Source organism: Lissotriton helveticus, chromosome 10, assembly GCF_964261635.1.
Source record: "Lissotriton helveticus chromosome 10, aLisHel1.1, whole genome shotgun sequence".
Taxonomy (NCBI): domain Eukaryota; kingdom Metazoa; phylum Chordata; class Amphibia; order Caudata; family Salamandridae; genus Lissotriton; species Lissotriton helveticus.
Window position 1 is genome coordinate 128,579,860 of NC_136071.1, and position 25,643 is coordinate 128,605,502.

Genomic DNA, 25,643 nt, shown 5'->3' on the forward strand with positions numbered 1-25,643 from the left:
GGTGGGACAGTGCTCATGTTTTGCACTGCACCATGTGTGGCTTTCCACATTATGTATACAGGAAGAAAATAATGCACATTTGAAACTGTTGGGGAGGGTAGGGAATGTGGTGTAGGGGCAAGAGCTGCCGACTCGGGAACTTGGGATCTGGGTTCAGTGCAACATCCTGTGATTTTGGGAAAGATCACTTTTTCTCCGGGTGCCCATGGACAGCACCTGGATACCCTCAGGGGTGATAGGCCGCGCTATACAAATTTACAAACTTTGACTCTCTTCTAACTCTGCCATTGAACAAAAGAGTACAGGCATTCCAGAGAAGGCGGGAACACTGCTCACTGGGATGCAGATGAGAAGCTGTTGACCTATGGCTGCCTGCAGAATGTGGCACTAATGAGTTTGATATTAATCCAGTTGTTTCCATTGCTGTGCTGTGTTTTACTGCACTGAGGTTGTCCCCGCAACCTGGCTGAGAACGAACATGTGAGGGTGGCCCATATCAGGATGGAGGCTAAAAATTACAAGTGTACCCTGGGCCTAGAGCCATCTGCTTTACGGCAACAGAGTATGCACTGCACTAACCAACACCTCAGAGGGTTTAGAGAAGGGAATAGATTTCCTGGCCAGGAGGGCCCGGCATCCTTTCTGTGCTATGCTGCAGAAGAAGTACAGATAAAACAAGCATTGGGAGTGCCCAATGGACCCACCAGTGGAATATGCTGAAATATTACAGCTAGCTTTGAAAAAGGAGAACAGGAAATATAAGTACTTCCGATAACTGCTTTCAAAGGTGGTTGGGGGTGTCCCACTGTATTTGTAGAGAATATCCATGGGAAATGTGGAGTGGTGTGGCTCACTGGTTAGAGGCGGCAGACCCGGGAGCAGAAGTCGGCCCGGGACCAGGGTTCAATTCCCGACGCGGCAGGGTCGTGGACCAGGGTCAGCGGACTCGACAATTCTCGCCTCGGTGCCTACTCTAACCTGGTGTCCCACTCGGCAACTCTGGGCATTAGCTTGCCTAATCTCCACAACTATTTACAACAAGGGGTGGTGATGGACAGAGTCTCTGAATTAAGCAGAGTACTCTCACCCAGTCAAGAGATCAGGGCTAGATCCAACACCGTTTTTTAGCTCATTGCACCATCCCAGTTTCAGAACCTGGCTGTATGCAAATTAGTCTGTCCCTGGCCCAGTGCATCATGGGAACAGGGCAGACCAAACTACCAAGCCAATTCTTCATCTTTTGCATATAGCCAGGTTCTGAGCTGGGATGGGGCAGTGAGATAAATAACGGTGATGGATCAAGCCCTGATCTTTGGACTGGGTAAGAGTGGTCTGCTTAATTCAGACACTCTGTTCATCACCACCCCCTTTTCTGAATCGTTTTTGGCCACTATAGGTGTGGCAGGGTATACTCAGACATGAGTCCCTTTCTCACTGCTCCATCAGGATTCAAGCAAGCCGGGCCGAAGAGGCTGAAATGCCAGAAACCGGTCCCCGGTAGCTTGTCTCCTTTCTGGTGAAGAATTGGCTTGGTAGTTTGGTCTGCCCTGTTCCCATGATGCACTGGGCCAGGATCAGACTAATTTGCATATAGCCAGGTTCTGAGCTGGGATGGGGCAGTGAGATAAATAACGGTGATGGATCAAGCCCTGATCTTTGGACTGGGTAAGAGTGGTCTGCTTAATTCAGACACTCTGTTCATCACCACCCCCTTTTCTGAATCGTTTTTGGCCACTATAGGTGTGGCAGGGTATACTCAGACATGAGTCCCTTTCTCACTGCTCCATCAGGATTCAAGCAAGCCGGGCCGAAGAGGCTGAAATGCCAGAAACCGGTCCCCGGTAGCTTGTCTCCTTTCTGGTGAAGAATTGGCTTGGTAGTTTGGTCTGCCCTGTTCCCATGATGCACTGGGCCAGGGACAGACTAATTTGCATATAGCCAGGTTCTGAGCTGGGATGGGGCAGTGAGCTAAATAACGGTGATGGATCAAGCCCTGATCTTTGGACTGGGTAAGAGTGGTCTGCTTAATTCAGACACTCTGTTCATCACCACCCCCCTTTCCTAATCTCCACAACGGCCCCATCAACGCCGGGGATGCCTGGCTCCACCTTGGGGATTCCCAGTAGGGACCATCCCACAGGGAAAGCCAGGACGGGTTCCCCAGCGGTATACAGCGCCGGGAAGCCCCTTTGCTGGGGCAGCTGTGCGCTTTACAAGTATACGACATTTAACAAATGCTGCATTTTAAAGCAACTTGAGGGAGCAGCTTGGTCATTCTTGAAGACTGGAGACATTATTTTAAGGCACTTACTAGATGAGCGCTATATGCAAGATCAGTCCAATTCAATTGAATTATTTTGACTGATAGTCACACTTTTATCCAGAAAGCTCAATAACTCAATGAGTGGTCTTTGTTTATTAGCAGCTGCTTTCTCTGGATATCAGCTGTGATTTGATGTTGGTAATGATGTAATTTCTTGTGATGTCATAGTTAGGTCAACAGACATATGATGCCATTTCCTGTGCCCTAATAAACTCCTCGGAAATTGAAAAAAGGTGTAGCTCTTTTCTGATCACAGATTGTGGGCAAGTATGACCCCATTGTGAATGGCAATGGAGGCAATGTCAAAGCCAAGCAAGCATTTGGCCAATGCCCTCCGAATCCCCCCGACGAGACTGAGAAAGAGCCACATTAAAAGAGGACAGCAAAGGTAAATAGATAAGGAGGTCACAATCACCTATAAAGAGAACAACCAGGACAGTGGGAAGTCACTAAGCTGTTGGTGCAGGTCTAGGTTGAGCTAGAGCTTCTCTAAACCCAACCAAAGGTCAAGGCTGGCGACGCTCTTGGCTGTGGGTGGGTCGTTCAAGCTTTTTTCTTCTCACCCTCCAGAGCTGCACAGCCAACAGTCAGGTATGCAGCGCTCTAGGCACTTTAGTTCCAAACTATAGGCAGGTAGAGCTTAGCACACCAATAATTCCACTAGGTCTATGATAAAGTCAGGGAAGTGTCTGGTCAAGTCCCAGAAACACAGCTTCAATACAGAAAGGAAACAAAAACATGAAAATATTATTGGTAGGAATCCCACTACATGTGTGACTCGGGTGACTGTAATCACCAATGCTCCTGTGCATGTGCAGGGTGAGTACGCTATGCAGTAGTTCTACATGATCTACTGCAATTTTCTTTTACACTTCTACGTGGAAGTGCACATCTCGCTGGTTTCCCTACAAACAAACGCAAGCCATAAAAGAGACAGGGATACTGGAGTGATGACAGTGTCTTTTCATGCGGTAAGCATGGGTGTCAGTATGGGTGGGCAGTTGCATCAACTGTTAAAGCTGTTTTTATTTGGTACACCGAACCCATCCATGCTAGTGTTGGTCTCCAGGGTAATGGAGGCAGAGGCAAGATAAGAAAGTAAACTATACATTATGAATCTGCCTATCTGCAGCTTCTGTTCCTTCCATTTCCTTAAGCCACTCAGAAGAAAATAGGAGGTTGTTGCAAAGCTAAATTTGTGCATGATGTCGCTTACGCTACATGTAATATTTAGATGAATCGATGTCCAGGCTTAAGAGCAGCAGGCTCCAGTGCATGACAATTACATACGAGGGCTAAACTTCCAACCAGAGGTGAACCAGACATACACATTTATGAAATGCTAAGGTTTTTTTCCTGGAGACAATCAGGTATTTTTAAATACCCAGATATAATTTTTGCAAAGAATGAATTAATATTTGGGGATAAAGATAAGAGTAAAATCAGTGATGCCTTAGTCGTCATCAAAAATAAATATATTCAGTTTCTCTGGGCCGGGGGTGCAGTGAGAGTGGCACTCCGTACCTGTTTCCTCTCTACATATTGCGGCGGCTTAGCATCTTCGGATGTCCTGTCCTATTATCAGGCGTCCCACTTGTTGGTATTGAATGAGTGGTGGTATGGAGATCGGGGCGACCCGGCTTACGCCCTGGAGAGGTATTTGATGGAGCCAGGTACCCTACATACATTGTTGTATTCAGCTAGGAAGAGGAGGAGGCTCCCGGTGGTCACGTAGGTGGTTTTTCTGATCTGGAGGCGAGCGCTTCATCGCATGGGATGGTGGAAAAGGCTGACTGAGGAGACCCTGTTGTGGCGGAATGGTCGCTTACCGGCTCTGGTGTCCTTGCAGGGGTTCCGCGGCTGGGATGCAATAGGGATCTCGGCGCTAGGCCACATGATGAAAGGTACGACCCTAAAATCATTCCAAGAACTAAGGGACGAGTATTATATGCCCCACACCCAGTTCTTTAAATACCTGCAGTTCCGACATGCCATCTCCCCTGCCCTGGAGGGACTAGATTCCTTACCTGAGTTCAGCCCTCTGGAAGCTAAGCTATTCATGGGAGAATTGGGGGAAAAGAAAATATCCCACATCTATCAATCGTTGGTTACACATTGTTCCTCCTCTCTTGACAAACTGCGGACCACCTGGGAGGGAGATGTGGGAGAGCTGGAGGAAGAAGATTGGAGGGAGGCTCTCGCTGCTCCAAGGGGTGCAGCAGTTGCCGTACGACTACGATTCATTCAATTCAAGTATCTACATAGAGCTTACTACACTAGAAAGAGACTATGGCGAGCGGGTTTGATTGTGTCCCCAGAATGTCTGAGATGTGGTCGAGAAGTGGGCACCTTCCTACATGCCGTATGGTCTTGTGGAGCACTGGAGAGATTCTGGACAAGTGTTTGGGACTGCTTGGATGAAGTATTGGACTGGAGGCTCCCCCGTACACCGCAGCTAGGCCTTCTCCATGTTATGGAACAAGTGGGTGGCAACATCTACAAACAACACTTACTGCTCCTCGGCCTTACCGTAGCCAAGAGGGATGTGGCCCGAGCCTGGAAGGACCCTAGGGCCCCCCCCGGTGGGAGTGTGGAAAACGGGATTAGATTACTGTATGGGACTAGAGCGCCCAGTGTTTGAGGCCCAAGGCTGCCCCAGGAAGCACTACAAAATTTGGAAGAGATGGGCGGAGTACAGGGGGTTGTGGCTGGAGCCGCCAGCACAGCGGGATGCAGATACTGTACAGATGCTTTGAGAACCGGGGTGAGGGAAAGTATGCATTGCTAGTTTCATAATGATTTTATTTCTTGGACCTGTGAGGACATTGTGCAAGGGGCTAGGGTGGGAACCGGGGGGGGGGGGGGGGGGGGGGGTCAATACCGGGTAGGGGGGTTGGGAAAACTATAGTGATTGTGCTTCTTTTTTGACTACTGTATTGATTGCTATTCTGTGCATTTTACTTATATGCTCACAGCCCCTCCGGTGTTCGGAGTGCTGTGGTTTACTTGCAAACTCTCTTAAGAAAACAATAAATTTTGTTCTGAAAAAAAATATATATATATTAAAGCAAAGACTATGGAATGGTCGTCTCTCAAGTCTTATAAAGCAGGACAACGCCCAGGTACCCATCATCATCATAATAAACATTATTAGATCTATCAAAATAGACCATAATAGTACAAAGAAAGGAAAAAATATTACAGTACAATAGATGATGATATATTTTCCAGTACATAACAAAAATGGTTCATAAAATGGTCATATTATATCTTTCATCACGCCCCAATCTAAAACATCCTGGTAATAGTTTTACATTAAGAGTTAAAATCAGAAGGGAGGGGGAAAAAGCAAAAACCTCGGCTAGGGGTCCGCTATGCAATCCAACCTACCTACATTTCTCTTGAGATCATCACTATTCATTTAAAACTATGAACAGTGTTTACGGCGAAAAGAAAAATAGGAATACGTCAAGTTATAACCACACAGTATGCAACATATAAAGGATGTGTGGTGGCACAGGTCACTTACCATATCCCATAATTTACAAAAATAATGTAACCAGCTATATCCAAAAAAAGTCAAGACGGGTATGGATTTAGTTCTGAAGGCCTTTAACGGTACATTTCATATATGCCGGCCCCCTAAATTACAGGGATAATAAAATGGGCTATGACACTAACTAAAGCAATCATATATAACAGTCACAACATTCCTTGGCAGCCACAGTTGTATAGATTAGTCACAGCTAGATCTAATCCTGACCGCATACCTCAACGAAGCTAAGGTCATATAGCACAGAATTACTGGAAAGTATTTGTAAAAAATAAAAAAAAAAACAGGTCTAACCTGTCTAAAGTTTGACTTCTTTAAAATAGGAATGAGGTAAGGCTTTCTTGGAATCTCACAAAAACTGCAAAACATTAAAAAAACTGCCTCATGTCCTGTGGAGACTTCCAATCGCAGCTACAGGGAGAGAGACTCTGGCCCCTATGTGCCCCTCCCGGGTGGGCCAGCAGATAATGAAAAAGGTCCAAACTGAACTTTGTCAGTAAAAATCAATTGTGGGTACTTTTAAGCCCTAGAAGATAAGTCTCAGTTGATGGCACAGTTTTCAATAAAAAAGTATCTACGCACGCTGGACTTCCTCAGCTCCCCTTCCTTCCTGTCCAGCTGCCGTTTTTTAAAGAAGTTCTCCTTCACCCTACATTGATCTCTTCTACACATATTCTCTGGGTTGGTAAATAGATCAGCCCTTCCCAAATCCGTAAAACAGTCCCTGAAGTATTTGAGCCAGGGAATACGGTGATAATGATCCAGAGAAAGGCAGTCAATTAAAATATCATTACTTAGGGTGATGCACTCCCTGAGCCACAAGTTCATCCATAGTGATAGGGGGCGGTAATACAACAGATCAGAAAGAAAGACCATCCCCAGTTTTTCGTGGACTACAATAGAGGTGATACACTGCGGTAAGCATTATAGACGTTTTAAAAAGATGTTTGACACTTTGGCGTTCCTTGTGCCTCATATATAGCCCCAAATATCACTACCGTAGGCCACCTTAGTGAGACACTTGGCCTTGTAGATCTGCAAGAGGGCCCGATGGGTCTATTGCCCAATCTAGATGCAAAATAAAAGATGGCAGTGTTGACCCTAACAAAGTCCACTTTTTTCCTACTGATAAGGGGACGCCAGTGCACAGCAGCATCAAACACTACCCCCAAATATAAAAAGACATCAGTCTTAGGGACCAGCGTCTGCCTCACCACAAAAGTGTAAGGTCTACTAGTGTATGAACCTACTTGCATTACAAAAGATTTGTTGTAGATGACCAGTGAATCCAAGTTCTCCATAAAGTGGACAAATGAGTTCAGTAAGAGTTGCAATCCCCTAGCTGTCCTGGCCATGAGTCCAGCGTCGTCTGCATACAATAGTACTCACAGGCTCCGCCGACCCACCTGTGGACAGTAAGTTTTCAACTTCAAAAGGGTCTGCTCCAAGTTATTCAGGTACTCATGCTGTGGAGAACTTTGGAGTGTGACCGGATGGGCGTCTTTGTGGTTCACAATAAGCAGGCCTTATTATGCGTGTGAGAAAGGTTTTCCAGTGCAATACACTAGAGAAAATGGTCAATGGGCCACTAAATTTTTGGATATCACTTGATGACTCTATAAGCCCAGATGAAGCTCCCCTTGAGGGAATGAAAAACATTAGCTGAGCGTTGTTTACTATTGAACTGCCATATGAAATAACAATTTGAAATAAAAGATTTTTTAATACTACATACATTCTACTGGACTTCATTGCCTGGCACACCCCCAATTGTAGTAATCTGTTTGGATCTGGAGCACAGCGGCATCACGCAATGGTTGGCCCTGGGGAGTATTGCGCAAGACCAGGATTTGTTGGAACAAGCATGAGGTGCAAAGCTAGGAGTCCCCCGTTGAGATTGTGGGTATCCTCATGCTGTGGAGGGTAACATATCAAAACGCACATAGAAATGTCGACAAGCGGTAAATTGATAGTTCTAGTAAGACAACAATTCCGATCAATTTTTATTGTCAATTCAATTGCCCATTAGTCTACCTGAATTAAACACACATTTCAAGCCTAATGGCTGCACATTCTTGGGACACCATCAGGGTAAACAATACATTTACAGAACAGAACATAAAAGGGGGCAGTGAATTCCTTGAGGAAACGTGTATCTTTTTGAGTAAATTCTGGATGAGTTAGAATTGGTATTTACCATGAATATAGACTACACCCATTCAAATTGGTGGGTGTAAAATAATTAATTAAAACACACATTCACAAACATTTTTCTGCACCTGCGTGAAGTGGGACTGTAAAGTCATTTTACCACAATGATGCAGTATTTTTCACAACCTGAACCTTAACCTCACAGCTCTCTCATGGCCAAAGGGATATCTAAACCCGTAGATCTCAATGTTTGCATCTTTTGCTGATGTTCATTTAAAAAAAAAAAAAAAAAAGCAAACACTTGGGTTGATTAAGGCTTCAATGTAGCCCAATGAACACTATGCTTGCTGTGAACAATATTAAAAGTGTCCCTGATACAAGTTGCGTAATGACAAATAAACACAAACCATCTGTGAGTACTTATTTGCAGCTAAATACATAAATTTCTTGATTAATTTAAATGAATATAAACAATTGTATAATTCCCTTTCCAAATATTCAATATTGCTGGCAAGGACATCATTGACTCTATCACGAGGTGGTGAGCTAGTTTGGTGTTGTATCTTGGAAATTCTCGGATTTACTTAATAAAATTTAGACAGCACAGGTCGGAAACCGTGAGCAGAAATTGCCTCTCTCAGTGTTTGTCATATTCTGTCTAAAGTTGATATATTAACTCGGAGGAAATTCTTATATATATGAACTTTCGACAACTCAGGCGTGAAAAAAAGGAGCAGGACCGCAGCTTTTCAAGATATGGCCCCAGGTGTTGGAAGAAGTGCACTTCACTATAGATATACCTTATAGGAGGACATTTACCCTCAATGATTGCATCTCCAGAGCCATGTCTTATGGGTGTGGTCTATACATAATCTCATGCCCCCTTTGTGAGGCAATCTTGCCTTCCCAGCCTATGAGCACATCCAAAGCATCCCCCAAATGCCACCAAACTCTCGTCTTTAGCATCCTAGACTCCACGTGTACATTATTTTTCATTATTCAGTCCCAAGGAAAAGGTTCATAATCCCCATTTTAAAAACTATAGATTTAAGACAATGTCGTGTAGCATATATAAAATTACAATTACTGGATAATGGAATGATTATGGACTTCGTCGCCTTATTTTTTTTTTTTTTATCAGGTTTAGGAATTCTAGGTGAAATTGACCACTGCTTATGGAGCTATAATAATGTTAACTACAAAGTGTATATAATGAAAAGTGGTAAAGCGTGAGGTATTATGCTTTTTAAATCTAAACTCTCTTATCTGTATCTGGAAATCAGGTTCTTTTAAATGACTGTTATGTAATATATTTGAAGGTGTATATTTTTTTACTGTGCTTTTATGATGTACTCATAAATCGAATAAAGCCTGAATTGAATAATTTTTCATGAAGTCAGCTTGCCTGCTGTGCCCAGAGAGGATCAGGCCTGTTCATGAATTGTGAACATGTTACTTCATGCACAACGCTGTTCACCTCATAGTAACTCATAAAACGTGTACCTGTGCAAGTGCAGAACTGGATGGAAGGTGAGCAGGGCGGTTATCGACGCAATCTTGGAGAAATGCTCGATGCCTCAGTGCAACATGTACATACCTCGACTTGAGCATCGTCCCAGGCGTCCAAATGGACCGATTTCACTCTACTGATCTGTGGGATGTTCCGGTGGATTCCCGAACAGTTCAAACAGATAAACACCCCGAGAGTGTGGGATGCCCAGTCGGGATCTAAAAGACAAGAACCAAAACGACAATATTTTAAACTTGAAAAACAAATAAAATTAATCAGGCTTTTCCACACTGGTTTTTTCACCCAGGATTTACAATCTCTTATATTTCACAATGTCTTATCGGTCTGTTGGATACATTTCTGTGCTTTTCTAATCATCTCGCAGACACATCACCCTCTTCTTTCCCTCAGGGTCTGTGATATATCCAGTACTTAATTTGAGCCAGCGGTTTCCGGTGCTTGGCACCACACTTAATAGTCAACACCAGCGCTTGTAACAGTCTGCCACATGGTGGCGCTGTCTATCTAATTTAGAGATGAGCACAACAACAGTTGTTTATTAATTCAAAATAGATTGAAAATGACTATTAGCTCTCGCCCAAGCCATTCTTATAGCTTTCGGGCATGGAGTAGTCTGAACTGTCACACTTATAGGAATGTGATGGTTAGTAGTTGTGTTGGTACGATCATTGGCAGTGCTGGCATGGGCAATGTGTGGTGCAAGCTGCAGTGGACTCCTGGCCCTGGCACCAATTTGTTTACACAAGTAAAGTACTTGTACATCACTGTTTTCTTTTCGCCGTCCTCTTTCTCTAAAGATTTCAGTTACATCAATCTTCTCCTTCTCACCAGCTTCCAGAGACACCATTCTGCTCCTCCTCACCACCTGGACTTATTTTTAATTAGTCTGGAATTTTCAGAGCAATTTCGGTAATTCCCCGTTACTCGAAATTACTGAAAATGACACAATTATACCTGCTTGTGTAACTAGTAGTTTGATGCAAAAAGCCTACAACAGGAGCACAGGAGCACTGGACTTAGAGAGCCCGAAAAGTTGCTGCGGTTCATATTCTTTTGCATTTAGTGCTATTTTCTTAACGCAAAATGCAGGTCAATTTTGGATGCTAAGGTGAATTTTGTACTAAGAAAATAGCGCTAAATGCCAGATTACACTCCTCGGGCAAATCATGTAATTTTGAAGAAATTCTGAATATTATACTAGAGAGAATTACACATGGTATGCCCACCCCGTGTTCACTAACCATCAGTTATATGACTCTCCTCTTTCTCTCCATCTCTCAAATAAATCAGCATTATCGTCACATCTAAGTACACCATCCTCTCTTTCTGATCAGTATTTAGATTCATCACTTTCCCCTTCTTTGATTTTAAATGATGACTTGCAAATCCCAGGATTTATATGATGTACCTTTGATTGTTTCTACTCATTTTTAAAAATCTTCCCTGTCCTACTCTTTCCCTCTGGCCCAGCTTACCTTCATCTGTTCATTGCAGTATCAGACACAAGGTCTTGTAAAGATTAGGAATTAAAAATAAGATTGTAGAATACACAAGAGAAAAGCCAAAGCAATATTTCAATGGATAAAGGGAGTATTTGGCAGATTATTTACTATTAGACGAAAATGAAAGGAATGTCCACATTGCTAATAAATGGAGCAGAATTTATGGCTCTAAAACTATCAGATTGAAATACTTCCAAGGACATTTTACTCGCTGCTGGCCTCACTTGAATTCAGTACACTAAAAAACACTTAATACATCTCCAAGAGAGCGCAACACGTGTCCGCTGATTCACAAAAATATTACAATATTATCTTTCATGCAGAAACAATGCTGACCACAAAGATCTTATTTATGTGATGAATGCAATATGTTCTACTTTTGTGGATGGCTGAAACCCAAGCAGGGGGTTCAGACAAGTAACTTTGCACGTCCAGACAACAAACATGCAAAGAACACCTAGATAATATGCAATAAAAAAACATTAGAGACCAGAAATGAAAGCCTCTCAGAATGATGTCAAATAATTCAAGCATTCTGTTTAGGACCTCACTTTTTGGCTCTCACAGACTAAGCAAAAACTAAAGAGGTGGACCTACCACTAATATAGAGATCACTAGACCAGAATTTTTTAAACCGATCATATATATGAACGTTAGACTACCTCCTGGGCTTCATGGCCTTACAGTTAAATAGTAGCATAAACAATATTCCTAGAGAATGCAGAAGAGTTACTGCACCTGACTTAGGAGGGGCACCTTTGTACCCTACGCTTCTCCATAAATCTAACCCTCAAAATAGGTAAAATTAAACTACCAACAGACTGGAAGAATGATCACTCAATTCCCAGACGACAAAAGCCTGCACCATATGCATGTTGATTTGTTATAAGAGATAGCTTGCAACTATATAATAAGAGAGGAGAGGTCCCAGTGGAAATACTGTTAGAATTGTTAAATTTCCAGGGCCTGAAATGACGTGTCTATTCCAGTTCTATACACTATTTATGGGGCGAGAGGGATAACCTCTGAGAGGCGAGTTACTGTTTAATTCCCAGATTATTTCCCCACCTTATTCTATTTTATATCCTTTCTTAAAATCCACCCCTCCCCCAATTTCTCTTCTATTAAGTGACTGACACTAATATTTGGATGATCGCATCCAAAGTTATCCAAATGCAATTTGTTCTGTTGCATTGTACACTGCAAAACTCAATAAAGACATAAATGTAAAAAATTTAAAATAAAGAAATGTGACTTCCAGTAACTGCATCGTCAACGTCAACACTACAAAACCTTAAGTGAACACTGTTCTTTATAATAACATAACCTAACAGTCATCAAGGCTACTATTGTAATCCCTCACTACCTTCAGCAGTAACAGTCTTGCCAGTACTGCCCTCCCACTCCAAGTGGACACTGACTAAAAATTGAAGACGTACGCATTATCGTTAATACTTCATACAGAATCGAGAACCCGCTCAGCCATAATGGTGGCCGCCAAAGGAATTTGACGCGTACCAGGATACAAACTCACCACTGAGAAAGTTGAAACATGACCTATTTTCAATACTACAACTCTGATCATCTTAAGATATGTAACGTAATTAAAATGTGTGAACTATACTGAAACACTGGGTTTAGTCACAGCAGAATCAGACCACGCAACGTGAGTCCCTCTATACACTCGGTACACGTGGACTTGAGAACAGGGAAGTGGGCAACACCGTCACTTGGGAGAAGTGAACATCACACCACATTTTTATTTCTGTGGCACATATTCCGCGGTTGTGTAACATATATATATAAAAAAACTGATAGTGGCAAAAAGAATGCTTCTGCTGCAAAAATGAATACCTTAAACCAAAACATGGGAGGTAGCTTAAATATGTGTCTGGTTGAAACGTAGCCAAAAGACTTCAATGCCACTCTCTGTGGGACCATTAGGCAGAACAGGACAAGAAGACACAACTCTCTATTTCTCTGCCAGGCTGGTTTCATTATTTTATCTTTACTGCCATTGTGACAAGTAAACATATAAGGAGGAAAAACTGTATTAGAATATAAGCATGAACTTAACGTAAAACACTCTGAAAAGTTGATACATATTCTATGAACGTGTGAAAGTAAAACATATGCTTTGGTTATTCAATGTTATCATGCATTAAGGAAAGTTAATAACCTGTACTACACAAAGCCGTCCATCACCCTCCCAACGATATAGACATACACCCTGTCTCACTTCTCACTAAATCTGTTACAGGTTGTGTTAACAAGAGAAATGACAGATATTGCAACACATTCATATTGTAATTCATAATAGGTATTTTAAGCCCTCACCCGCATAAGTGTGACCTGCTGCATCACAGTCTTTCCATCTAACACTGGGCGAGCACATCTATGGATACTATCTGTCATACTACAAGAAGCAAACGAAGATATATGGGCAGCCATTAATTCCCTTCCATAATGAATTTACTCTGAGAATTATAACCTTGCTGTGGAGTATTCCTAATACGAAACAAAAAATGTTTGAGGGTGGGTAACACAGTGCTTATTGATGTCCCCTTTCTACATGGTTAAATAAAAATGATATACTAATCTGTATTCAACATATCACAGGACTCTGCTAACATATATCAGGGCTCTCTGAAGTACTGGTGTTTTCATCAGGACCTCAATGTTGGCAGAATATACCAAGTACATCAGTTCAAGTCAATGAGATGACAAAAAGGATATGTTCAGCTAGTCATCAATTCTGTATGAAAGGTGACCCTCATCAGGAAAGCTGAACACAAAGCGTATGAAAATGTTAAAACGTTAAAGCAATCTATACATTATAATGTACCGTGATGTCTTGTGAAGACATGCATCTTTAATGCGTTTGCAATGCTCCAGATCACCCTTATGTATTAAGGATTCCATTTTAGGAGACCTCCTTTTCATTTAAATGTGATGCATTAATCTACTGTCTCTATTTAACACAAACACATTTAGTGAGAAGATTGTTCCTCTTTAGTGGATATGCTTCTGTTAGTGAACTCAAACCCCAGAAGAACCTTTAATTGCACATCACTCCCATGCTAGTCATTATTAAGACCACCAACCCTTCACTTCCCAATATTTTACTACTCATAGTAGTAAAATATTGATCAATACTCCTTACGGGTTAAGCTTGGCGTTGAATGAACAGAGTACATAGTTTTTGGAAGTTTAAACGAAATCTGTTTAAAGGTTTAGGATCAAAGGAAACAAAATCAGGCAGGTATTGAAACAAGCATTGGCACAACCACAACGACTGGCAATTTTGTAAATGAAAGTAATTCTTTAGTGATTGTGGAGTTTATGTGTGGTTGTGAGGATGCATGAGTGAATGCGATAATGGGTCATTGGTTAGATAGATAAAGTGCATGGGTGACTGAGTATGTGATGGCGTGCAAGGATAGTACAGGGAAAGTTCGCAGTTGGAAAAATGCTTGAATCATTGTGAGAACTGACGGATGTATAGCTTGCTGATTACATGAGTGGATGAATAAGTAAGTGTGTGGATGGATGAAGACAGGCTACACCAAACCTATAGGCTGAGGCCACGGACAGCAGTGATAATAGGGGAAAAATGTCAAGGATTCATAATATCATACCTGTGCAAGCATTACACCAGATTTAGACACGACTGTGCCAACAATACGAACAATATATATATATAAACAATTACCAACATTATGCAATGCAAGCATGAAATTAGGGGTGGACACCAATGTTCTAAGAGTTCCTTCAACATGACAAGAATTACTGTCATTATGCAAGAGCAGCATTAAGCATAACACCTACCATAATGTAAGGATTATCACCGCAATGCAGGTCCAGACAAATCACTCAATAATCTTTAATACATGTTCAGATTTGCACCATCACTTGTTAATCCTAAAGACATCATTAGATTTACCACAGTATTCAGTAATACTTAATGCATGTTTACATTTTCTCCATCTTTCTAGTAATAGGAGCATGTCCAGTTTTGCATCACTACTGATTCATCTTGAAAGCTTTCTCAGATTTGCATTCACAAACATTGTAGCTAGGACAGATTTCCACCACAAAAAGACTTGGCTGCATGGGTGCACCTGCACCAATCCTATCGCTATGCAATTATTATTAGTCCATGTTGAGATTTGCTCCATCATTCACTAATCCTCACTACAGAGCTGAATTTGTACCATCACTACGTCATACTGGCAAATGCAATATATTTGTAATCCATTTTCATATGCAAACGCCATAGTATGTATTCTGTAGACACTACACCACTCTTCGGCTTGGACCACAGCCATTTCTTTATCCACCTCTTCCTCCACATGCTGCCACACAAGGAAGGGTACTGTACCACAGCACATTAATAAAGGTCAGTCTGAAGTCAAAAGAAAGAGTGCAATGCAATAATCAGATGCTGTTCACCCAGAAGGATATCTTACCCCACATCAGGAGAAATAGCAATATACTTTCTTTTTGCACCCCATTTTGTAAAATGTCAATGGCAGCATAGTGCCAAGGAAGCAATCTTACAAGGAAAACAAGTTGAGTGTTCCATGTGCTATACACAGTGCTTTCATTAAAAACATTTATTCACTTCTCAGAGCATTATAGCGTTTTATTATTAGGCACACATTTGTCCATGCCTCGCGTGCAAATTCCACGCAAATATCATGGAGTGTTATGAGTGGCTCTGCTTCCGTCTGGACCCTCATGTGTCCATTACTCTCCAAACGCTTTGCAGTCAACTTCTTGTTTCTGCTTAATGTCCAACGTTACTGATTCCCCTAGATCACGTGGAACGGGATAATCATGTAGATCGGTACGCGCAAGGAACCTTTGAGATGACTAGATGTATCTCCAACAAATTACATGAGTATGCATGAGAAATGTAGTTTCTACGTAGAAGATCTTTAAAAACAATGTGTCTTTTCATCGTTCAGATGTATAAATTCTACATGTCATTTTTTTCGATTCCTCAGTCAATTTCAAGTCCACTACTGACCACTACATATTTGTTGATGAATTACCATCTAACATTCCTACACTGGTGAGATGTATTGTGAATATACCTGATGACATATGCTCATGGGAAATGTAGTTTCACCATTCTATATACACAGGCACATTCTACCTTGCAAATTTGTTCCAGAATTAACAAGTAGGAATACTGGAATGTTTACTCGTGATTTAAATATTGTTGATCTCAGACAATTCATTAAGACCTGTCTCAGCTGTTTGTAACTTCAGAATCATTCTACCTTCTATTCGAAGAAGAGGAGTGATTAAATGCATTCCAAAACGTCATTTCTCTCCTTCTCTTCTTTCCTCATTGAAAATTAGCCTACTAATTGGATGAGAGCCCCATTTAAAAACTGTAATCATTTGGTGTTTTGGTGAAGGGATTTAAAAATATTTGTAATACATTATTCAGTGAACCAATCCCTGTGTTTGTGTTCACAGTATACCAAGACCAACACTTATGGGAACTGGTAGAGGTGCACGTTGCTGTAAAAAGTAAAGTCTAGATTGACTTTTTTTGAACAAATCTTCCCCATTAATGCTTGTACATTGGTCCTTTTTTAGGAATACCTGCGTTGTTCTGAATAAGAATGTATCACCCCTGATGGAGAACTTGCAGATCAATTGTCCCCACAGAGATCAAAAGGCACTGACTTGGCTCAAGGAGTGCTTAGGTGTCTTACTACTAAAATACTGAACCATTTTATGTTTAAAGGCACCATGTGGCAGGGGACCCTTCTTAAGAACTGTTTAACATTAAATAAGGATGCATTTTGACACAATTGGGAATAGGTTGGGAAATGTTGATACATGAAATATATTAAACACTTTGAAAATGCTATTTAAATGTGATACAATTGACTACTTTGAGGACACACAGCAATGCTTTTGTTGTTTGGTGGTTTTGTTAAATATTTTGAAAAATGCTATTTGAATGTGACACGACTTTCTTCTATTAGAGTGCACACAACATTGTTTTTGGTGTTTTGTAATTGTGTTGAAGATTAATGTACTTAAAAGTAGTGAATATATTAATGTTTCATAAAACAATCTGATGTTTGTTGAATATCATTTTTGCTGTGGAAGTTTGTTATGTCCCTTTGAAATTTTGATATGATCTTCTGTGGTACTTGACTTTTGACGTAGTGAAAAATGTCTATAGGTCATGTTTATTTAAGAATCTTTTTTAATCGGTGGTGCTTCTACAAGAATGCATGCAATGCTTAATTTGTAAAAAAAAAAAACCGAAAAGTGCCAAGGCTCTCGTCAAGAGGCCACTGCAGCTTACACCATACATTGCCCTGATTTGCTGCAATGACCGTAATAACACAACCAGTGCTTAATTTGTAATAAAGTAAGTGCCAGGGTCCTCATCAGAGTCTACCGCAAGTGTGGTAATACAGACTGTTCAAGGCCAGCAAAGCTTTAAGAATGGCTTGAGTGGCAGCTATTAATTATTTTTAATGTATATTAAATTAACAAACAACTGTTTTTCTGCTCATCTTTAAATAACACAAACAGCACCACCATGTGGCGGCTGTCATAAGCACAGGTTCCAGCAATTAAGGGCTGGTGCTGGCAATTAAGTGCCAGTGCCAAGTACCGGCTCAAATTAAGCACTGAACACAACTACTAACCATCACACTCCTACAAGTGTGACAATTCAGTCTATTCCAGGCCCTCATAGCTATAAGACTGCCTTGCGCTGTAGTTAATAGTCATTTTTTAATGTATACTGAATTGATTATTAACTGTGGTTGTGGTCATCTCTAAATTAGCCAGACAGCGCCACCTTGTGGCAGACTGTCACAAGCACCGGTGTTGACAATTAAGTGCTGGTGCCAAGCACCGGAAACCACCAGCTCAAATTAAGCACTGAATGAAAATGATGAACTATGTACCGAACGGCTAATAGCATGTCAACAGAAAAAAAATAATCCTCGGGTGTAGCAAAAGGTCCACTTCATGCTCCTTTTAATGAAATTTTAACAATAGATAAGAAAAAACTGCACTGTCAAACCAGACGTAAAAAAGCAACCACTTGCACTTCTGTCTCGGTGAGGCGTGACTCCCTATGCTAAGATGTGCCACTGAGTCACAGTGAAGATTCAGCATCCTTTTTAACTTCGAGTACCAGAGATATATATGTAGCAGCGGCATAATGTAGGCCCGGCAGCCCCTGCGATGCAGGGAGGGGCAAGGGGGTTGGGTGGGCAACCCTTCATGGGGCCCCCATTGAGATAATGACCAGTAGCGGCTGCTACCGTTCTCAGGTAGTGAGGCAGGAGCTGAAGGGCAAAACGAAAAAAACCATTTTTTTTAAAACCACTTATCTGGAATAGTTGGCGTGCCGGCCGTCTGGCTGGCGCATCTCCTGCGTCCTTCTCAACTTCCTGTAGCCTCCCGGTGCAGGAATCACCTGGCAACAACGTTGCAGTGCAGCGGTGTGATTGGTCTGAGTGCCGTGGATCAGCGCTTAGACTGGCACAGGAAGTCTGTGCATGTTTCTGACCAGGCTGTGTAATGCAGCCTGGTAGGAATATGCAAAGTGAGCATGAACTGTTTGGTTGGCCCAAGAGGGCCGGCCAAACAGTTAATGCGCACTTTGGAAGTGCACAGCACTCCTCCCCTGCTCTGGCCAGCCACGCCCGTCCCGCCCGGGAGCCACTGACAACTGTAGGAAAAATAATATGATAACAATAGTTCACGTTATTTTTCCTTTTGTTCAGTGGGGCGACGCTCCTCCGCCTTAGCAGAGAAGCCGCCACTGCATATGACAACGAATATATATATATATATATATTTATTTTTTAAGGTTTTGTAGAGCGCGTAGTAACCCTAGAGCATCCCAGCGCTAGAACCTGAACTCAGGGGGGGTTAGCAGCGGGGGGGGTTAAGGGTTAAGGGAAAAGAAGGGTCTTCAGTGCTTTTCTGAACTGGAGGAGATTGGGTTCGGTTCTCAGGCTCCGGGGGAGGTTGTTCCAGTGTTTGGCCGTGTGGACTGAGAAGCGGCGTCCTCCGGACCGGGCTTTTTTGACTCTGGGGACAGTGATGAAGTTCTCTCCGCTTGAGCGGAGGGCCCTACTCATTTTGTAAGGGATGATGAATTCCTTAAGGAGGGGCGGGCCTTTGTTATGGAGAGTCTTATGGGCCAGACAAAGGGCTTTGAAAGCAACCCTTTCTCTGACTGGGAGCCAATGGAGGAGCTTCAAGGCTGGTTTTGCCGAGGATCTGGCGGGTGTGTCGGTGAGTAGGCGGGCCGCAGCGTTTTGAATTTTCTGCAGGGTATTGAGTGTAGATTCAGGGGCACCCAGGTAAATGGCGTTACTGTAGTCAAGCCTTGCCAGGATAAGGCCCTGAATCAGTAGTTTTTTGGAGGTGGCGGGAAGCAGGGGGAAGACCTTTCTGCAGGCCCTAAGAAGTCCGAAGCAGATGCCTGCCGTCTTTTTTGCCTGTGTTGTAAAGCTCAGGTCCTTATCGAGCCATATGCCCAGGCTCTTGACCTCCTCCTTGGGGGCAGGGGGGTCACCTAGGCAGTCGGGCCAGATGTGGGGCGGCAGGGCGGGCCCTTTGTGTCCGAGCAGCAGAATCTCGGTCTTGGCCCCATTTAATTTCAGTGCTGAGGAGTTCATCCAGCTGTGGATTTCAGTGAGACAGCTGTGGAGGTCAGAGGGAGATTGGTGCGGATGTGAGAGGGTAACCACCAGCTGGGTGTCGTCGGCGTACCTGATGATCGAGACGCCGAACGGGCTGACCAGTTTCTCCAGCGGGGACATATACACGTTAAACAACGTGGGGCTCAGGGATGAGCCCTGCGGTACTCCACAGCGGAGGGGGATTGCGGGGGAATGGCTGTCGTTCTCCCAGACTTGAAAGGAGCGATCCTCCAGAAAAGAATTTAGCCATTTCAAGGCCGTGCCCCTTACTCCGATATCTCCCAGTCGTTGGATTAGGGTGTGGTGGCTCACAGTGTCGAAGGCCGCACTGAGGTCCAGGAGGATCACTGCCACTGATCCTCCTGTGTCCAGAGTGCTTCTGGCCTTCTCCACTGCTGCCAGGAGGGCGGTGTCGGTGCCCTGGCCTGGCCGGAACCCTGTCTGGGAGGTCCCGAGTAAGTTGTTGCTCTCGAGAAAAAGTGATAGTTTTTTATTCACAAGCTTCTCCGTGATCTTACTGTTTCCTGGGAGGAGGGAGATGGGTCTGTAGTTGGCTAGGTCCTGGGGGTCTAGAGAGGGTTTCTTTAGTAGGCCTTTGACCACTGCCGCTTTCCAGCTGGGAGGTACCAGGCCCTGCCATGTGAAATATCTAGACTTAGGTCGCCTCATCACATTCTGCAGGGGTATGTGGGGCACCATTTTGTGTTACGCCACTGATGGAAAGTCTATTAATCGCCTCAGTCAAGACTATGCATTACACATGATAGGGGACTACGCATCAGTGCGTGTTATTATGCCCAGTAAACCAGAAAAGGTCAGTGTATTCTGTCGCTAGTTTATGATTGTTATTTCCTTCAAGACACGCTTGATTTTTACATCCTAGTGACTGTCTCTATCACACCGCCCAATTCCATCTCTCAGAGAAAGTGGACATTTCTATCACACACAGCAACAACACCTCCAGCCAACATCCAAAAAAGTAGGCTTTAGCCCTGTTTGATAAACAAGAGCATTGAATGCGTGGGTGCTTCGATTCTAATGCATGTGAACAATGTTTAATATTCACCATGGCGCCTCAGCTGCTTGGAGATAAGATCTCCCATATCTGCTGGCATGAGGGACCCCCGCCCGCAGGAAAAGTTGAGAAAACACTTTAGCAAAGCCACAGGAGACCGTTTTAAGAGCCAGCAATGCACACTTGATTGCCACTGTGTAAACTTGCTTAATGAAACGACGAATATGTAAAGCTTTTTTTTTTGCCTGAGGTGGAAATATTTAATGAAAAGAAGTCAGTATGCGTAGCCTGCCTTCCAAGTGTACAAGAGAAGAATTGCTTTTGTAATTATAGCTTCCTCGGATTCTTTTTATTTTAGGAGATAACTAGCATGAACATATTTCTAGAGTACATCAAGCTTACAGCGCGTTCTTATTCCTCCTGCAGCATGTGTCATGTCGCTTATACTTAAAACAAGCATTGGCAATGCCCAATATGTCTGATTTGAACTTAACGTGCCTCTCCAGTCACTTGTGAGTTTAGGCTTTCAAAAATTCATCCTACACACAGTTTGTCACACATCCTTGCCCCCTTGCATTCATTCATCCACCCACTGACTCATTTGTGCGTGCACCCACTCATGATCCACAATTAAACACACATACAAATTTCAACAAATCTATGTACGGTAAATAAAAAGAAGAAGAACAGAAGCTTGCGAAAAAAAAATAAGCAAACATATAAACTTCGCAGTAGACTGCCTTCTTGGAGAGGTATTGTGCCAAGTGCATATTAGTATTAAAGGGGCAGATGCACGAAAGCTGTTTGCATTTCTTAACAGGCCAAATCGCACTTTTGGCCTGTTAAGAAATGCAAAACAGACTTTTCATATGGACAAAGGCAATAAAAAACGGTCCGAATTTGCGATCTCTACCTGGTAGAAATCACAAATAGCGATCGCAATTTAGGAAACGCAAATAGGGATTACCTATTTGCGATTCCTAAAGCACATGTACAAAGCATTTTCCAAATGTGAATTGGGCATTTAAGAAATGCTATTACCATTGACTGAAAGTCGATGGTAACCATGTGCAAAATTAAAAAATGCATTTAAAATGCAGTTTTTAATGTGACATGAAGCGCATGTATGCCACTAGGCATAAGTGCACTTACGTATGCACTACGGATTTCAGAGTGCCTCCAGGGGGACCTTAAGCCCAGAGACACCTTTGGGTATGGATTTCCTAAAGTACGATTTCCTATTAGAAATTCTCAATTTAGGAAAACTATTTCCCATTTGGCCCATTGGTGGGAATGAAATAAGATTTCCTATTTGCAATTTCGTAATAGCGATTCCTAGTCTGTATGAATCACTATTAGGAAATCGCAAACTTTGTACATACCATTTTGCATTACCTAAATCGAGATTCCTACGGAATCACTAGTTTGGAAAAGCAAAATAAGAATTTCGTACATCTAGCCCAAAGTTTCAACTCAGCTGCTACATATAGAAGCAACAGGTCTTACCATCTTATGATTATAAAACAATGATACATTATGGAGAATAGAGAATGGTGCAAGTGTCTGATCAATTCAAATCGTCCAGGCTACATACAAAAAGTGTCATCACCACCCACATTTTTTTTCTTTTTCCCTCAATCAGACACTTAGCAGAAACTGCTGCAACTGCTCAAGCTCTGATCGCTCTATGATAGAAATGTAGTCATACGCGCACCGTGAACGGAAAATCGATCGCAAATTCAGATTTGCTAGCATATTGAGACTTTTGCACATAATTTACAACCTCCATCCATTCACGATTTCAGACATCCAGACACTTTCTCGGATATACACCTGTGGAGAGCTAGGAGTCTTAGTTACAGAGGGATATTGTTTATTACGTTCACAGCAGTCACTTTGATTACCCATAAACTAGTCTTCAAGAAAAGGATACACAAGCTACAGGGTCCGCTTCCACAGTTACACAAAAAGTACACGTTTTATTCTTATCTAGAAGTAGATACATAGACTTTATCTGCAGTAAACCTGAACAATTCTCTGAAAGGGATTTCTTTGAGAGGACACATTCCACCACAAATTCAAGCCTCCCATGTCCTCACCCACAGACTAGTAAACATAACAGTCTACGGATAACTAGTATCAAGTACTAAGTATCTTCAACCTGTATGTGAGCCACTTGAGGATTTGATGGCCGTCTGTGGGGTTTCCATTCATTAATATGGCGATGGCACTCAATTATATAAACTATTGTAATCAAAAGTAGTAGTCCGACACCTGAAGAGATGCCTTTCAAAGATTCAGGCTTGTATGCAAACTACCTGTATAAAATGTAATGTTTCCAAAGAGTTTTTAACAATTTCACATGGAATGCCTAGTTGTTTACGTCTATCATGGCTTTAGCTCTTAGCTATAAAGCACACTGAAGCAACTATCGTTAAGTCATTAGGCTTGATTCAAAGTTTTTCTCTTGAATGTGTATGGCAAAGAAGGTTCAGACTACACAGTATTGTAGTGTAGTTCCTATCTTCCCAATAGGCTCTGCGCATTGGAATAATACCTACAGCAGTAAAGGCCTAGGCCAGACGTTAACTAGGTCTACTACTGTCGATACTAGACTTAAGTTTTGGGTTTGACAGCGTAGCTCAGAGTTCGCTAGAAACTTTCTCGAATGTTCAGGAAAGAATTAACTCCCCTGATTAGACAAGAAGGGATTTAGTTTCTGACAACCATAGAACATGACAACTTTGCTCTCCCCTAATCAAGAGTGTATCTCCAGAGTCGTGTGAGCACAAGGCAATTATTTTACTCAGTCAGTACGTGCATTCTTAGTCTCATCAGAATGTAGAGAAAAGGAAGAGACGGGCGTGTTCAATAAAAAGGTGTTATTTATTGATCAGTCTCTTTTCTCGTACAAGAGAAATGGATCGATATTATTGCAATACTTATAGTTAAGTAAAGTGCATACATTAAAAGCAATAGTATAAAATAATACTGTAAAAACATTGATATGGTTTCTGAGCCATATGATGTTTAAAAATGATTAAAATATATTTACATACACATATACATTTGACTAAACGTACTCAACTGGTGTTTCTAAATACGCCTACCCCGTGTACCTGACCTAAGTCTAATGCGTGGGCGGGAATAGAAAGTTACAGTTTAAGTTAAGTTTGTTTTTGCCAAGTGAATAACTAAAGAATTCTCTGTGAGGGGGTATTCAGTTCTGTACCTGGAAGTTAGGATGAAATGAGGAATGGTATCTCTTTCTCTGGTCTCGATATTCCAGGCTGCCTGCGAGGGCTGCCCAGAAACGCCGGGGCTGGATTCTCGGCAGGAGAAAGCAGCGCGTCTCTCAGCGCGTCAGGAAGGCGGGGCTGCTGCCAGCGGGGTCTGCTCTGCTCTCGGCTTCGGCAAGTGTGGCTGCTCCGTCTCGTCACCACGCGTGTGTTTGCATAGGGCAAGATCGGCAATATTTATACCTTAAAGGTGCCGAGATTGACGTAAGGATGGACATAGATACGTCAATAAAGATGTCATACGACTTGCTCGTTAGCACATTCTTTTACTGAAGTTCTCTGTGAAATCAAAACAATGGCCGCACGGATTTTCCAGGTTGTCATAGGTTTGATTTGTTATGAGAACGTCGTATGCCTTATCAGGGGCTGGAGGAATGTCGCTTGTCTAATTAGATCTCAAGCGTTATGACCTAATCAGATAACACGTTCCTGTGCCGTAGTGTGACTGCGTCAGATAACGGTATCTGCATCATGGGGGCTTGTCTTGCCTCATGGGCTGACTGTTAGTTAACTTGATAGTTAGTTTAACCAGAATAGGGTCAGGAATAGGGGGATCGATTCAGAACCGATAGGAATACATGACACCCACTCCACGCTAACTATGGTCATATTTACTAATCTATGCATAGTATAACATAGTACAACATACTATAGAGTATAGTGTATACCTTACCACCCCAAAATACATAAATGCATTTTGAAATTTTCAAATATACTGAGAAATTGCAGTCATATATATTGTATGCACTCAAGCTATGAATTAAACGCTAAAGTAAACACGCATTTGTATACATTATTGCTTATTTGGTATATGAGAAATACACATGAAATGGCTCTTAAGATGGCTATACAGAAAGAAAGTTCGAGACCATTTCATCACATAATAAAATGTTTGTGAACATACCAGCGGGCAACTAAAGTTTATAAAGTATCTAAAAATAGAAATCTTAGTTCTCTAGGAATAGTTTCTTACTTTAAGCAGAAGATAAGTGTCCCGAAAATTTTGTAAAAAATAATTTGGGGCTGCTAAAAAATTGCTGTCCGTGAACTGGTGGGAAAAATTGTTCATGTGACTTTATTTTTAAAGTTGAAGGCCGAATTCAGGGAACGCCGTGTACGAGCTTGCTCAAAAGTCTCTATTTCTGTTCTGGAGAGAACATCATATCATTAAGGCTTTCGAAAAAACTGTCAATAGCTTCATGGGAAAGTTCCACTAAGTCGGAAATAGGTGTAACCATGCATTCGTGCGCATGATTGTCTCCATTGACATTCTGATTCGCATTGCTGACAGAAGGTCGTACCTGTTCGATGCTGCTTTCATCTTGAACTTCACTACTCTTCAATCGTAGTGGTGAAGATTCCACGAATGCCGTCATCAGGATTGGCAGCCTTTGAGGGCAGCACAAAGCGTGAACCTTGGTAGGAACCAACAATGTATCTGCATCCACTGGCGCATCCGATTGTAGCGTCAGACAGGTGTCTAACACGCATTCTTCTCCGCATAGCAGACACCTCAATACAGGTAAAACACACCTTTGCCACATTGGTCGAAATGATAGAAACC

At 42.3% G+C, this 25,643-nt stretch overlaps 1 protein-coding gene across 1 annotated transcript in view; it reads right to left on the bottom strand.

Moving 5' to 3' along the window:
• The window catches only part of ADAP1 (ArfGAP with dual PH domains 1), a 424,297-nt gene that overhangs the window by 305,540 nt on the left and 93,114 nt on the right, over window positions 1–25,643 (bottom strand). The window contains exon 2 of the mRNA XM_078664923.1: window positions 9,625–9,755. Coding sequence (XP_078521049.1) covers window positions 9,625–9,755 — 131 coding nt within the window. The remainder of the gene's footprint in view (window positions 1–9,624; window positions 9,756–25,643) is intronic.